Source organism: Bubalus bubalis, chromosome 16, assembly GCF_019923935.1.
Source record: "Bubalus bubalis isolate 160015118507 breed Murrah chromosome 16, NDDB_SH_1, whole genome shotgun sequence".
Classification (NCBI taxonomy): domain Eukaryota; kingdom Metazoa; phylum Chordata; class Mammalia; order Artiodactyla; family Bovidae; genus Bubalus; species Bubalus bubalis.
In genome coordinates, this window is record NC_059172.1 from 84,539,160 (window position 1) to 84,555,827 (window position 16,668).

Here is a 16,668-nt window from a genome sequence, read left to right on the forward strand (position 1 = left end):
TACAATCCTAACTCCACAAAAAAAAAAAAAAAAAAAAAGATCGAGTAAACAGTCTAAATCTAAATCTAAGGCAGCTGTAAAAAGAAGACCAAAAAAACACCCAAAGCCAGCAGAAAGGAGATCATAAAAATCAGAGCAGAAATCATTAAAAAAGAAATGGAAACAATAGCCAAGATTAGTAAAACTAAAAGCTGGTTCTTTGAGGAGATAAACAAAATGGACAAACCACTATCCAGACTCACCAAGAGAAAAAGGGAGAAAAATAAAATCAATAAAATTAAAAATGAAAAAGTAGAGATTATAACAGGCACGATATGAACAGATACTTCGAAAAGATCAGCTTGCCAAGGCTGAACCAGGAAGAAGCAGAAATTATGAACAAACCAATTACAAGCACTAAAATTGAAGCAGTGATCAAGAATCGCTCCCAAAAGAAAAGCCTAGGGCCAGATGGCTTCACAGGGGAATTCTGTGAAACATTTAGAGAAGAACTGATGTCTATTTTTCTGAAACTCTTCCAAAAAATTGCAGAGTAAAGAGAACTTCCAAACTCATCCTACAAGGCCACAATCATCCTGATACCAAAACCAGGAAAAAACAACAAGAAAAAAGCAAATTACAGGCCAATATCACTAATGAACATAGATGCAAAATTCCTCAACAAAATTCTAGCAACAGAATCCAACAGCACATTAAAAAGCTCATGCACCACGATCAATTCAGGTTTATTTCAGGGCTGCAAGGATTCTTCAGTATATGCAAACCAAAGTGATACACCATATCACCAAATTGAAAGATAAAAACCATATAATCATCTCAATAGATCCAGATAAAATTCAACATCCATTTATGAAAAAAAAATCTTCAAAAAATGGCTATAGAAGGAATCTATGTCAACACAGTAAAGGCCATATATGAAAAGCCCACAGCACATTAATATAATGTTCATACATATAGTTAAATTACAAAGGGCTTGAAATGAAATTTAAAATGAAAGATACATAAATGGCGAATAACAGTATTTTTAAATGTTCAGCAAATTAGTCATCAGGAAAACAAACTATATCCTCAATAATTTATCTCTGCATACCTCCTAGAATGACTAATAGGAAAAGAGCAAGGGCAAGAATGTGGAACAATTCATGTGTTTGAAATTAGAACTCTCTTTTTGTGCTTTAAATATCTTTCCTCATTTTTAATATTGCCTAGGTTTCCATGACAGGCTTCCCTTGTGGCTCAGCTGATAAAGAATCCACCTTCAATGCGGGAGACTTGGGTTTGATCCCTGAGTTGGGAAGATTCCCTGGAGAAGGGAAAGGCTACCCACTCCAGTATTCTGGACTGAGTCCAACAAAGAGTTGGACATGACTGAGGGATTTTCACTTTCACTTACATGACAGCCATCACATAATTGTAGAAATAACTTATTGGGAGCCTTTTAGAGTTTCTGTTTATTGTCATAGGCCCTCTGATGAATGTGAGTAATAGGTTTAGGGATAAGTACTTTAAAATGGGTTTTCTAGGTGGGATAGTGGTAAAGAATCCACCTGCCAATGAAGAAGATGCAAGAGACAGGGGTTATATCCCTAGGTTAGGAAGATCCCCTGGAGTAGGAAATGGCAACATGCTCCAGTATTCTTCCCTGGAAAATTCTATGGTCAGAGGAGCCTGGTGGGCTACAGTCCACGGGGTCACAAAGAGTCGGACACAAATGAGCAAACACACACAAATGCACACACACACTCACACACACACTTTAAAATGACTAGCATTAATTTTTTGTCCTCACTCTTCTAGTCCTCAAGCAATCAAATTTAGTTTCTCAGAAAAATTTTAATGTAAGAAAGAAGCTTACCTTCTCTAATTTGAGTCTATATCTGAGGCTCCCAGGTTGGAATTATTCTATTATTGATACTCACATAACTTTGACCATTCTAAGAAATCTAAGTTTTGATAGAAGATGCTTTCATGTTTTTGGTTCCAAGGACAGGGACTAAAGGGTTTCTTTGGTTACTCAGTGATAAAGAAACCACCTGCAATGCAAGAAATTCGGGTTCAATCTCTGGGTTGGAAAGATCCCTTGGAGAATAAAATGTCAACCAATTCCAGTCTTCTTGTCTGGGAAACCCCATGGATAGAGCAGCATGGAGGTCTACAGTCCATGGGGTCACAAAAGAGTAAGACACTACTTAGTGACTAAACAACAATAACAATAACAGAGACTAAAATTCCCCACTTATTCTTAATAAGTGTTTCTTGAACACATCTCTCCAGAGTATCTCTTTCTAAGACAAAGTCTTTCCATCAAAGGAAATAATTAACTTCTGGGAGAGAAAATAGCAGCTACAAGATAACGTCCTTGATCTTTTATGGCAACCCCACTAAATATCCTTGAATTGTAGGTTAAAAAAAAAAAAAGCCTTTTTGTGTGGTTGTGTTTCACATCTTCAGAACAAGCTTCATCAAGGATGGAATGACTCATTTGAAGTGTTTCCACTATGTATTCTGCCTCCTGCCTATGGGATCATAGCCATGTATAGAAGATCATTTCTACATAGCATTACAAATAAACTAATTTTAAATTCAAGTCTTGGGTTTTCTGTGAAAGTTTTGAGGCTTTAGGCTAGAAAGAAATATTTAGACATAAAAATAATCCTGTACTATTGATTTGATATTGAATTACCCAACAGACTGGTTCCAAATAGGAAAAGGAGTATGTCAAGTATGTATATTGTCACCCTGTTTATTTAACTTATATGCAGAGTACATCATGAGAAATGCTGGGCTGGAGGAAGCACAAGCTGGATTCAAGATTGCCGGGAGAAATATCAATAACCTCAGATACACAGATGACACCACCCTTATGGCAGAAAGTGAAGAGGAACTAAAGAGCCTCTTGATGAAAGTGAAAGAGGAGAGTGAAAAAGTTGGCTTAAAGCTCAACATTCAGAAAACGAAGATCATGGCATCTGGTCCCATCACTTCATGGCAAATAGATAGGAAAACAGTGGAAACAGTGGCTGACTTTATTTTTTGGGGCTCCAAAATCACTGCAGATGGTGATTGCTGCCATGAAATTAAAAGACACTTACTCCTTGGAAAGAAAGTTATGACCAACCTAGACAGCATATTAAAAAGCAGAAACATTATGTTGTCCACAAAGGTCCATCTAGTCAAGGCTGTGGTTTTTCCAGTGGTCATGTATGGATGTGAGTGTTGGACTATAAAAAAGCTAAGCACAGAAGAATTGATGATTTTGAACTGTGGGTGTTGGAGAAGACTCTTGAGAGTCCCTTGGACAGTAAGGAGATCCAACCAGTATCCATCCTAAAGGAGATCAGTCCTGGGTGTTCATTGGAAGGATTGATGTTGAAGCTAAAACTCCAATACTTTGACCATCTGATGCGAAGAACTGACTCATTTGAAAAGACCCTGATGCTCAGAAAGATTGAGGGCAGGAGGAGAAGGGGACAACAGAGGATGAGATGGTTGGATGGCATCACCAACTCAATGGATATGGGTTTGGGTGGACTCCAGCAGTTGGTGATGGACTGGGGGGCCTTGCGTGATGCGGCTCATGGGGTCACAAAGAGTCAGACATGACTGAGTGACTGAACTGAACTGACTACAGTCTCTTTCTGAATATGTCATATCTTTTATATTGAGTTACTTATTCAAAGAGGATGTCAATTTGAAGATGGGATTAGTTCTGAACAGCCCCAAATATCAGTAAGGTCATCTAAGTACAGAAAGTAAGTAAAAACAAACAAACAAACAAACGAAAACACTTAAAAAATAGTGCTGATGCTCATTAAAGGTTATTACTTTAAAAATTAAAAAGACTATTACTTTCATGCATTTTTATCATTATGTTTCAATAATTTTCATATAGAGTATCAGCACATATCATCCTCACCCCATTCATCAAAAGATAGCTGGTAAATATCATTAACCTAATTTGACTTTGGCAAAATTTGAGGCTCATAGAGATTAAGAAATTTGCAGGACCTAGGCTCTCTAACAATAGGCTTTTTTGTGTGTCATGTGACAATTCATTTAGTAATCGAGTAGCTATTAGAATGAAAACAATATTTAAATACACTTCACAGACAAAATGGCATAAATGTATTAAATCATATTAATTATAACTTGTTTAATCCAAATATGAACCCAAAGAACTCTCTCTGAAATTAACTGCTATGAATGATATGGATCTCTGTGGCTTCTTTGAAAGTAAAATAGGAGATGCTTTTTCCTTGGTTTCTTGTATGGCTAAATATTTCTCTGTCTTATTGCTCGAAATGTCAATTCTTATCACATGGATGTGCAGACAGTCATGAAAAGAAGTGAGGGTCCTTTGTGCATCCATAGCTGTGTGAAGGATATTTTCATATAGCTTTTTCCTCAAAGGATTCTTATTCTTTGTGAGGTGGACCCTATGTTTCTCACCTGTTAAAGGAAACAAGGATATAAGATTCCAACAAATGTGCCTTAGGTCAAGAAGTTGCTAGTAGGAAAAAGCCAATTCTAATCTGGTCTTCCTGATTCTCAAGCCAATATATCTCACCAGCAGGATTCTTATTTTCAACTTTTCAAGAGGAGTCTGTGGGACCATGCTTTGCAAGGGAACTGGGGAGACAAGAAATAGGGTGAGAGAGGAACAAAGATAAAAAGAACTTTCAATGAAGCATAGTTATTAATCATAGTTTCTTTATTAATATTTGAGTATTATAATATTGTGTGTATGTGTGTTTGATGTGTCTGTTGTGTCTGTTGATGAAATTGTTTCAAATATACTTGCCTCTGAAACAATATTAAATAGCTATAATTATTATGGTCATATCTAAAGGAGTTTATTACTTTAATATTGTTTGCTATAACATCACACTATAGCGTGTGTGTGAAATATTTGGAAGAAAAAGAAGATAAGGTATTTAATCTAATCTTGGCTTGTTCTTGAGTAAGATCCTTAACTTCTCTCTTTCTATTTCCTAATGTATAAAATAAGCATAAATTATAATATTAATCATTTCATAGGTTTATAATGAGAATAAAAAACAGCTTCGAAAAATCACTTGGAGCATAATTAAGGGTTGATTAAATTTTTGGTAATATGACAGTTAACATTACTGATATGCAGATGACACCACCCTTATGGCAGAAAGTGAAGAGGAACTAAAAAGTCTATTGATGAAAGTGAAAGAGGAGAGTGAAAAAGTTGGCTTAAAGCTCAACATTCAGAAAACGAAGTTCATGGCATCTGGTCCCATCACTTCATGGGAAATAGATGGGCAAACAGTGGAAACAGTGTCAGACTTTATTTTTTTGGGCTCCCAAATCACTGCAGATGGTGACTGCAGCCATGAAATTAAAAGACGCTTACTCCTTGGAAGGAAAGTTATGACCAACCTACATAGCATATTGAAAAGCAGAGACATTACTTTGCCAACAAAGGTCCATCTAGTCAGGGCTATGGTTTTTCCAGTGGTCATGTATGGATGTGAGAGTTGGACTGTGAAGAAGGCTGAGCACTGAAGAATTGATACTTTTGAACTGTGGTGTTTGAGAAGACTCTTGAGAGTCCCTTGGACTGCAAGGAGATTCAACCAGTCCATTCTAAAGGAGATCAGTCCTGGGTGTTCTTTGGAAGAACTGATGCTAAAGGTGAAACTCCAATACTTTGGCCACCTCATGTGAAGAGTTGACTCATTGGAAAAGACTCTGATGCTGGGATGGATTGGGGGCAGGAGGAGAAAGGGACGACAGAGGATGAGATGGCTGGATGGCATCACCGACTCGATGGACGTGAGTTTGAGTGAACTCTGGGAGTTGGTGATGGACAGGGAGGCCTGGCATGCTTCAATTCATGGGGTCGCAAAGAGTCGGACATGACTGAGTGACTGAACTGAATTGAACTGAACATTACTGCCAACATTTTTCTTTGAGATTGTTCCTCATGTGCTAAATGGATGAAATAATAGCATCTACAAAGGTTGCTGTCTTGCTATGGTGATTTCAATCAATCATTAAAAGTATATTTATTACCTATCATAAAGTTATTGGATTTAGGCAAAGTGTTTGTCACTTGATTATAGTAGCTCCTGTATCACTTTATTACCTTTCCATCATAAATATCCTGCTACACTTTCAATTACTATAAATAGTCTGACACTGGAAATTATTTATCTTTTATCACCTTACAGAAGTTCAGTACACCTTACCTAAGTGATACAAGCATCTTTATTAGATACATATCTAAAATTCCCTCTTTCTCAAATCCTTCTTCATCCCACACTCAAATTCTCAACTACTTTTCCTGGTCTCCCATTAACCAAGAATAAAGAAAACATGATCCTTAGCTCGCATTTATAGCCTTTACATCTATTTTCTACTCTTTTCAGACTTTGCTGTCACTATATCTGAGATCTTCTGCTTCATGTTGGGCTCTGAGGCATCTCACATGATTAAGGTTTCAGAAAAAATCTCCTGCCCATGTTTACTAAGTTCGTCCTATCTATAAACATCTACTTGCTACAGAAGATAATGTGAATAATTTTCAAGGAAATAGAACATTTTTTCCTATCTGAAAAATAAAAAAAAAAAAAAAGAAAATCTCATAAGCGTTCAGATTTCAGTAGTTAAGTTCAGTCACTCAGTTGTGTCTACAGATATATAACTTATTATGTTAATAACTTCAAGGTTCATTTAAGAAAAAGTGATTTTTTTCAAGTAATGTAACTATGCATACCATGAAATATATGGAGAATAAGAATAATGTTATTGAATTTATTCTACTGGGGCTCACAGAGAATCCACCACCACCACCACCACCACCACCACCAACAACAACAACAACAAAAACAGAAAATCATATTTATTGGGTTTTCAGTCATCTACATTGTGTCTGTGGTAGGAAATGTGCTCATTGTGGTCAAAATCACTGCCAGCCCATTATTGGAGTCCCCTATGCACTATTTTCTGGCCTATCTCTCCTTTATTGATGCTTGCTACTCCTGTCTTTTCATACTATTCATGGGGTTCTCAAGGCAAGAGTACTGAAGTGGTTTGCCATTCCCTTCTCCAGTGGACCACATTCTGTCAGACCTCTCCAACATGACCCATCCGTCTTGGGTGGCCCCACCTGGCATGGCTTACTTTCATTGAGTTAAGGCTGTGATTTGTGTGATCAGATTGGCTAATTGTCTGTGATTGTGTTTTTAGTCTGTCTGCCCTCTGATGCTCTCTCTCAGTGCTTACCATTTTACTTGCGTTTCTCTTACCTTGGACATGGCATATCTCTTCACAGCTGCTCCAGTGAAGCGCAGCCACTGCTCCTTGCCTTGGACGTGGGGTATATCCTTTCCACCACCACCCCTGAATGTGATTCAATTATATATGTATATTTATGCTGTGCTGTGCTTAGTCACTCGGTCGTGTTTTTTATAGATCCTGAGAGCCCAGAATCTGGACAGGGGATATGTTGTTCCATTCATTTTTAGCTGACTGGAAATTTGGGGTTGGAATCCTGCAAAGATTCAGTCTGCGGCTTTGAGAGAACCAGAGATCAAATTGCCATCATCTGCTGGATCATGGAAAAAGGAAGAGAGTTCCTGAAAAACATCTATTTCTGCTTTATTTACTATGCCAAAGCCTTTGACTGTGTGGATCACAATAAACTGTGGAAAATTCTGAAAGAGATCAGAATACCAGACCACCTGACCTGCCTCTTGAGAAACCTGCATGCAAGTGAGGAGGTAAGAGTTAGAACTGGACAGGGAAAAACAGACTGGTTCCAAATAGGAACAGGAGTACATCAAGGCTGTATATTGTCACCCTGCTTATTTAACTTATATGCAGAGTACATCATGAGAAACGCTGGGCTGGAAGAAGCACAAGTTGGATTCAAGATTGCTGGGAGAAATATCAATAACCTCAGATATTCAGAGGACACCACCCTTATGACAGACAGTGAATAGGAACTCAAAACCCTCTTGATGAAAGTGAAAGAGGAGAGTGAAAAAATTGGCTTAAAGCTCAACATTCAGAAAACGAATATCATGGCATCTGGTCCCATCACTTCATGGGAAATAGATGGGCAAACAGTGGAAACAGTGTCAGACTTTATCTTTTTGGGCTCCAAAATCACTGCAGATGGTGACTGCAGCCATGAAATTAGAAGACGCTTACTCCTTGGAAGGAAAGTTATGACCAACCTTGATAGCATATTGAAAAGCAGAGACATTACTTTGCCAACAAAGGTCCATCTAGTCAAGGCTATGGTTTTTCCAGTGGTCATGTATGGTTGTGAGAGCTGGACTGTGAAGAAGGCTGAGCGCCGAAGAATTGATGCTTTTGAAGTGTGATGTTGGAGAAGACTCTTGAGAGTCCCTTGGACTGCAAGGAGATTCAACCAGTCCATTCTAAAGGAGATCAGTCCTGGGTGTTCACTGAAAGAACTGATGCTAAAGGTGAAACTCCAATACTTTGGCCACCTCGTGCGAAGAGTTGACTCATTGGAAAAGACCCTGATGCTGGGAGGGATTGGGGGCAGGAGGAGAAAGGGACGGCAGAGGATGAGATGGCTGGATGGCATCACTGACTCGATGGACATGAGTTTGAGTAGGCTTTGGGAATTGGTGATGGACAGGGAGGCCTGGCGTGCTGCAGTTCATGGGGTCGCAAAGAGTCAGACATGACTGAGTGACTGAACTGAGCTGTACTGAAATGATTCCTCTGTCAATACCTCTAAACTGATAGTAGATTTACTCCATGAAAAGAAGACCATTCTATTTAATGGGTGCATGACCCAAATCTTTGGGGAATATTTCTTTGGAGATGCTGAAGTCATCCTACTTACTGTGATGACCTATGACCACTATATAGCCATCTGCAAGCCCTTGCACTATACAAGCATCATGACTCGTAGAGTATGTCACCTGTTTTCGGGAGTGTCATGGGTAGCAGGCTTTCTTCATGTATTCATACAGATCATCTTCATCTTCAGATTACCTTTTTATGGCCCTAATATCATAGATCACCTTATGTGTGACTTGAATCCTTTGCTCAATCTTGCCTGTATTAATACTCCAGGGCTCTTTGTTGCTGTCAACAGTGGTTTCCTCTGTCTATTAAATTTCCTTCTCTTGATTGGCTCCTATGTGGTCATTCTGCACTCCTTAAGGTCCCAGAGCTTGGAGGCAAGGCAAAAAGCTCTCTCCATCTGTGTCTCCCATACAACAGTTGTGGTCCTATTTTTTGTGCCCTGCATATTTGTATACTTGAGACCAGCAACTACTTTACCTATTGATAAAGCAGTGTCTGTATTCTACATTATGATAACTCCCATGTTAAATCTTTTAATCTATACTTTGAGAAATACTCAGATGAAAAATACTATTAGGAAACTGTATAGTAGGAAAGCTATTTCAGATGAATCATAAAATATGATTGGAACCTAACATGTATTCTGCCGGGAGCCAGCGTGAGGAATTCCGCCTATGGCAAAGGTCATGAGGAAGGAGGCTGGAATACGCAAAGGCAGGATCGAGCCTCAGGAGTCCCCCTGGAAATTCTCGAGCATCTACTCCCAAAACCAGAGTCTGACGACTTTACTGTTTTGTGCTCTCACCTACACCTCTGACTTTATGGGGGGCTGTCCCCCACCACCATCTCCCTCTCTGAAAAAGAGTTAACTGACAGCTCCAGTTAATAAAGTTCCTGGGCATGACAAGAGTGTTTTAGTTCACAAACCCCTCAGATGGCTCTCTAACTTGCCTGACAGGTTTACTCGGACTCCTACAGCTACGCACACGATTGTTTACAATCTCCCAACCGTGAGAGGCACGGGAAGCTTATGATATTCAAATAGTATAGAGCCTCTCAGAGAGTTAGAAATTGTCAGAATAGAACTAGTAGAAGATTTCATTGTTGAGCCAATGCTTGCTGCCAAGTTTCCACATCCCTTGTATTGTATCCTTGGAAGTGTATTAATTAATATAGTTGGTATGTAGAAAAAATAAGTAGTTGCCTTGGTGTTAACAACTTTAGACCCTTAAGGTAATAAATTATTTCCTTTGTTGTAAACCCACTGCACCTTTGCCCTATAGGAATGCAACTTTATCTAACACCTTTGGAGGATGGCATCAAACTTTAAAATAATTACTCTTAGAGAAAATAAGTCTTATGATTGACAAACCTTTGTCAGAGTCATAAAATGTTAACAGGCCTTCTGGCCAGAAGATGATGTAAATCACCTAAACCATTTGTATATGATAAGTTTGCAGAAAAGAAACCCTGGTTTTGATAAGGATCAAAGACTGCTGACTTTGCATGATTTAACACCCCCTATTATCCTCTAGGTGCAACTTAGGGTATAAAAGCCCCTGTTGAAAATAAAGCTATGGGCCTTGCTCACTGAAGCTTTGTCTCCCCATGTCGTTCTTTCTCTCACCTTCTGGCTGAATTCCCATCTGGTGTGTGAAGGCTCGTCAAACCTACTAATTTTGCCTGGGCTTCTAAGATCTGACTGGGGAGGCCTTAGCGTCTCCTCTCCTTCAGGAGAACAGAAGGACGCCTGTGGCCTATGTAGGTGGTGCAAATTCCTTGTCTTGGAGTTTTATTGGTTTTCCACATAAACCAAGTTATTCAGCCTCTTTTCTCCACTGAATTTTCTCACTGAGCTATCCCTATTTAACCACTCTTTATATCTAATTAATACTTAATTAAGCTATTGCTATTCTAATCACCGACACTGTCATCCTGAGGGAATCCCTGGATCCAACCGGGGCAGGACCCTGGCAGTATCCAGTGGCAGCAAGGGTTAAAAATGCATTGTCAATAATCTTAGCAATGAATACTTATGATATAAAGAAAACAGTTAAGCATTATAATCATAAATTCTGCAGTGATAGAAGAAATGATGGTAAGAAATAAGAAGTATTTAGGCAAGGGTAAACATTTGAAATATTCTTCCATATTGGGACTTCAGTCAGTTCAGTTCAGTTGCTCAGTCGTGTCTGACTCTGCGACCCCATGAATCGCAGCACGTCAGGCCTCCCTGTCCATCACCAACTCCCGGAGTTCACTCAGACTCACATCCATCGAGTCAGTGATGCCATCCAGCCATCTCATCCTCTGTTGTCCCCTTCTCCTCCTGCCCCCAATCCCTCCCAGCATCACAGTCTTTTCAAACTAATTCAACAATGTATATAGATTCACAAGCATTCATTCTAATAAAAAATTAAAGAAATACAAAACGTATTGGTATTGAGAGTAATTTCCATAACAATCCAAAGAGGTAGAAACTACTATTATCTCCGTTTTATAAGTAAGGAAAAAAATTGGGGGAAAAAAAAAAAACCCAAAACAAAACAAAAAAAACAAAGTTCCAAACCAGAAATACTTAAGTGTATATATATACCCATATATGTATATATGGGCTTCCCTTGTAGCTCAGGGGTAAAGAATCCACCCACAATGCTGAAACCTAAGTTTGAATCCTGAGTTGGAAAGATAACCTGGAGAAAGGAATAGGCTAACCACTCCAGTATTCTGGCCTGGAGAATTCCTTGGACTGTACAGTCCATGGAATCACAAAGACATTAATAAATAAAGTATAATATAGTATATATGCTATATATACACACACACACACACATATATATATGTGTGTGTGTTAGTCAGTTGTGTCCTACTCTTTCTGACCCCATGGATTGTAGACTGCCAGGCTCCCCTGTCCATGGTGTTCTCCAGACAAAAATATGGAAATGGGTAGTTATTTCCACCTCCAGGGGATTGGCCAGGGTCTTCCACATTGCACACAGATTCTTTACCATCTGAGCCACCAAGGAAGCCCTGTATGTTATATTATATATTAGCTATATATTATTACATATACATACATGAACAATTATATATTAGCTCATTATATATGAATAAGTTACATTACTTTTCTTACTCATTTTTATATATCACAGTTGATGATATTATATTGACTGTAACATGAGATTTGAAATTGCTTTAACAATATAAAAGCAAAGGGACATTTAAGCTCTACGGGGTCAGTCAGTTCAGTTGCTCAGTCGTATCTGACTCTTTGTGACTCCATGGAATGTAGCATGCCAGGCTTCCCTGTCCATCACCAACTTCTGGAGTTGCTCAAAAACATGTCCGTCAAGTCTATGATGACATCCAACCATCTCATCCACAGTCGTCCCCTTCTCCTCCTGTCTTCACTCTTTCCCAGCATCAGGATCTTTTCAAATGAGTCAGTTCTTTGCATCCAGTGGCCAAAGTATTGGAGTTTCAGCTTCAGCATCAGTCCTTCCAATGAATATTCAGGATTGATTTCCTTGATGATTGACTGGTTTGATCTCCTTGCCGTCCAAGGGACTCTCAAGAGTCTCCTCCAACACCATATTTCAAAAGCATCATTCTTCAGTGCTCAGCTTTCTTTACAGTCCAACTCTCATATCCATACATGACTACTGGAAAAACCATAGCTTTGATTAGATGATCTTTTTTTTGGAAAAGTACCGTCTCTGCTTTTTAATATGCTCTGTAGGTTGGTCATAGCTTTTCTTCAAAAAAGCAATTATCTTCATTACCTCCATCATAGTATGTCTCAGATGAAACAACAGGGAGGAAACACAGTCCTGCCAATCAGAAGAAAATTGGATTGAAGATTTAATGAGCATGACCCCACCCATCAGAACAGTGTCCCCCACAGTCAGTCTCTCCCACCAAGAAGCTTTTATAAGCCTCTTATCCTTATCCATCAGAGGGCAGACAGAATGAAAACCACAGTCACAGAAAACTAATCAAACTGATCACATGGACCACAGCCTTGTCTAACTCATGAAACTATGAATCATGCTGTGTAAGGCCATCCAAGATGGACAGGTCATGGTGGAGAGTTCTGACAAAACGTGGTCCACTGGGGAAGGGAATGGCAAACCACTTCAGAATCCTTGCCTTGAGAACCCCATGAACAGTATAAAAAGGCAAAAATATAGAACACTGAAAAATGAACTCCCCAGATTGGTAGATGCCCAATATGTTACTGAAGAGTGGATAAATAACTTCAGAAAGAATGAAGAGACAGAACCAAAGCAAAAACACTGCCCAGTTGTGGGTGTTACTGGTGATGGAAGTAAAGTCCATGCTGTAAAGAACAATATTGCATAGGAACCTGGAATAGGTCAATGAATCAAGGTAAATTAGAAGTGGTCAAACAGGAGATGGCAAGAGTGAGCATCAACATTTTAGGAATCAGTGAACTAAAATGGACTGGAACAGGCGAATTTAAATCAAATGACCATTATATCCATTATACATAGTAAGGGATTTGATTTAGTTAATACCTGAATGGTCTCATGGTTTTCCCTACTTTTTTCAATATAAGTCTGAATTTGGCAATGAGGAGTTCATGATCTGAGCCACAGTCAGCTCCCGGTCCTGTTTTTGCTGACTGTATAGAGCTTCTCCATCTTTGGATGCAAAGAATATAATCAATCTGATTTTGCTATTGACCATCTGGTGATGGACATGTGTAGAGTCTTCTCTTGTGTTGTTGGAAGAAGGTGCTTGCTATGACCACTGTGTTCTCTTGGCAAAACTTTATTAGCCTTTGCTCTCCTTCATTCTGTACTCCAAGGCCAAATTTGCCTGTTACTCCAGGTATCTTTTGACTTCCTGCTTTCACATTCCAGTCCCCTATGATGAAAAGGACATCTTTTTAGGAATGTTAGTTCTAGAAGGGCTTGTAGGTCTTCATAGAAATGTTCAACTTCAGTTTCTTGAGCATAGACTTGGATTACTGTGCTATGGAATGTTTTGCCTTGGAAATAAACAGAGATCATGCTGACACATTTGAGACTGCACCCAATTACTGCCTTTTGGATTCTTGTTGACTATCAGGGCTACTCCACTTCTTTTAAGGGATTCTTGCCCACAGTAGTGGATATAATGAGCATCTGAATTAAATTCACCTATTCCAGTCCATTTTATTTCACTGATTCCTAAAATATTGATGTTCACTCAACATCTCCAGTTTGACTGCTTCTAATTTACCTGGATTCATTGACCTCCCATTCCAGGTTCTTAGGCAGTATTGTTCTTTACAGCATCGGACTTTACTTCCATCACCAGTCACATCCACAAATGACACTTTTTTTTTGCTTTGGTTCCATCTATTCATTCATTCTGAAGTTATTTCTCCACTCTTCAGTAGCATATTGGGGATCTTTCCCATGGCCTCAAGCTGTGGCCTATGTGCTCATCCCATAACATTCTTTGTAATGATTCTTAAACCGATGTCAATGGTTACCTTATAGATTTTTTTCTGGGCACAACTGCAGAAGGCTCTGTGCTTTGTCATGCTTCTCTAAAGAACAATAAGCACCTTAGGAGCTACCCCACGTCCGAGGTCAGGGGCGGCGACAAGAGGACTTACCCCGCTTCCGAGGCCAGGGGCGGAGGCTGGGAGGACCACACCCACACCCAATGAGCCGTGGCTGTGCGGGCGCTGGAGGGCCTAGAGGAGCTATCCCATGTTGAAGGTCAGGAAGGGTGGCGGTGAGGAGATACCCCTCATCTAAGGTAAGGAGCAGTGGCTGCACTTTGCTGGAGCAGCCATGAAGAGATTCCCCACACCCAAGGTAAGAGAAACCCAAGTAAGATGGCAGGTGTTGCAAAGGGCATCAGAGGGCAGACACACTGAAACCATACTCACAGAAAACTAGTCAATCTAATCACACTAGGACCACAGCCTTGTCTAACTCAATGAAACTAAGCCATGCCCATGGGGCAAACAAGATGGGCGGGTCATGGTGGAGAGGTCTGACAGAATGTGGTCCACTGGAGAAGGGAATGGCAAACCACTTCAGTGTTCTTGCCTTGAGAACCCCATGAACAGTATGAAAATGCAAAATGATAGGATGCTGAAAGAGGAACTCCCCAGGTCAGTAGGTACCCAATATGCTATTGGAGATCAGTGGAGAAATAACTCCAGAAAGAATCAAGGGATGGAGCCAAAGCAAAAACAATACCCAGTTGTGGGTGTGACTGGTGATAGAAGCAAGGTCCGATGCGGTAAAGAGCAATATTGCATAGGAACCTGGAATGTCAGGTCCATGAATCAAGGCAAATTGGAAGTGGTCAAACAGGAGATGGCAAGAGTGAACGTTGACATTCTAGGAATCAGTGAAATAAAATGGACTGGAAAGGGTGAATTTAACTCAGATGACCATTATATCTACTACAATGGGCAGGAACCCCTTAGAAGAAATGGAGTAGCCATCATGGTCAACAAAAGAGTCCAAAATGCAGTACTTGGATGCTATCTCAAAAACGACAGAATGATCTCTGTTCCTTCTCAAGGTAAACCATTCAATATCACTGTAATCCAAGACTATGCCCCAACCAGTAATGCTGAAGAAGCTGAAGTTGAATGGTTCTGTGAGGACCTAAAGACCTGTAAGAACTAACCCAAAAAAGATGTCCTTTTCGTTATAAGGGACTGGAACGCAAAAGTAGGAAGTCAAGAAACACCTGGAGTAACAGGCAAATTTGGGCTTGGAATACGGAATGAAGCAGGGCAAAGACTAATAGAGTTTTCCCAAGAAAATGCATTGGTCATAACAAACACCTTCTTCCAACAACACAAGAGAAGACTCTACACATGGACATCACCAGATGGTCAACACCAAAATCAGATTGATTATATTTGCAGCCAAAACTGGAGAAGCTCTATACAGTCAACAAAAACAAGACCAGGAGCTGAATGTGGCTCAGACCATGAACTCCTTATTGCCAAATTCAGACTTAAATTGAAGAAAGTAGGGAAAACCACTAGACCATTCAGGTATGACCTAAATCAAATCCCTTATGATTATACAGTAGAAGTGAGAAATAGATTTAAGGGCCTAGATGTGATAGATAGAATGCCTGATGAACTATGGAATGAGGTTCGTGACATTATACAGGAGACAGGGATCAAGACCATCCCCATGGAAAATAAATGCAAAAAAGCAAAATGGCTGCCTGGGGAGGCCTTAAAATAGCTGTGAAAAGAAGAGAAGCGAAAAGGAAAGGAGAAAAGGAAAGATATAAGCATCTGAATGCAGAGTTCCAAAGAATAGCAAGAAGAGATAAGAAAGCCTTCCTCAGCAATCAATGTAAAGAAGTAGAGGAAAACAACAGAATGGGAAAGACTAGAGATCTCTTCAAGAAAATTAGAGATACCAAGGGAACATTTCACACAAAGATGGGCTCAGTAAAGGACAGAAATGGTACGGACATAACAGAAGCAGAAGATATTAAGAAGAGGTGGCAAGAATACACAGAAGAACTGTACAAAAAAGACCTTCATGATCCAGATAATCACGATGGTGTGATCACTGACCTACAGCCAGATATCCTTTAATGTGAAGTCAAGTGGGCCTTAGAAATATCACTACAAACAAAACTAGTGGAGGTGATTTGAGCTATTTCAAATCCTGAAAGATGATGCTGTGAAAGTGCTGCATTCAATATGCCAGCAAATTTGGAAAACACAGCAGTGGGCACAGGACTGGAAAAGGTCAGTTTTCATTCCAATCCCAAAAAAGGCAATGACAAAGAATGCTCAAACTACTGCACAATTGCACTCATCTCACATGCTAGTAAAGT

At 39.6% G+C, this 16,668-nt stretch overlaps 1 protein-coding gene across 1 annotated transcript; it reads left to right on the forward strand.

The window, feature by feature from the left end:
* Nucleotides 1-6,740: 6,740 nt before the first annotated feature.
* Nucleotides 6,741-9,440, forward strand: LOC102393655 (olfactory receptor 4C13-like). The gene is made up of 3 exons (XM_045162889.1): nt 6,741-6,814; nt 6,855-7,009; nt 8,728-9,440. The coding sequence occupies exons 1-3, from the start codon at nt 6,741-6,743 to the stop codon at nt 9,438-9,440; spliced, it is 942 nt and encodes a 313-aa protein (XP_045018824.1).
* Nucleotides 9,441-16,668: the final 7,228 nt, after the last annotated feature.

Coding starts and splice junctions, on each gene's coding strand:
- LOC102393655 (XM_045162889.1), top strand. CDS start 6,741: ATGCATACCATGAAATATATGGAGAATAAGAATAATGTTATTGAATTT. Junction 6,815..6,854: donor CTGGGGCTCACAGAGAATCC/ACCACCACCACC, acceptor ACAACAACAACA/ACAAAAACAGAAAATCATAT. Junction 7,010..8,727: donor CTCCTTTATTGATGCTTGCT/ACTCCTGTCTTT, acceptor TGTACTGAAATG/ATTCCTCTGTCAATACCTCT.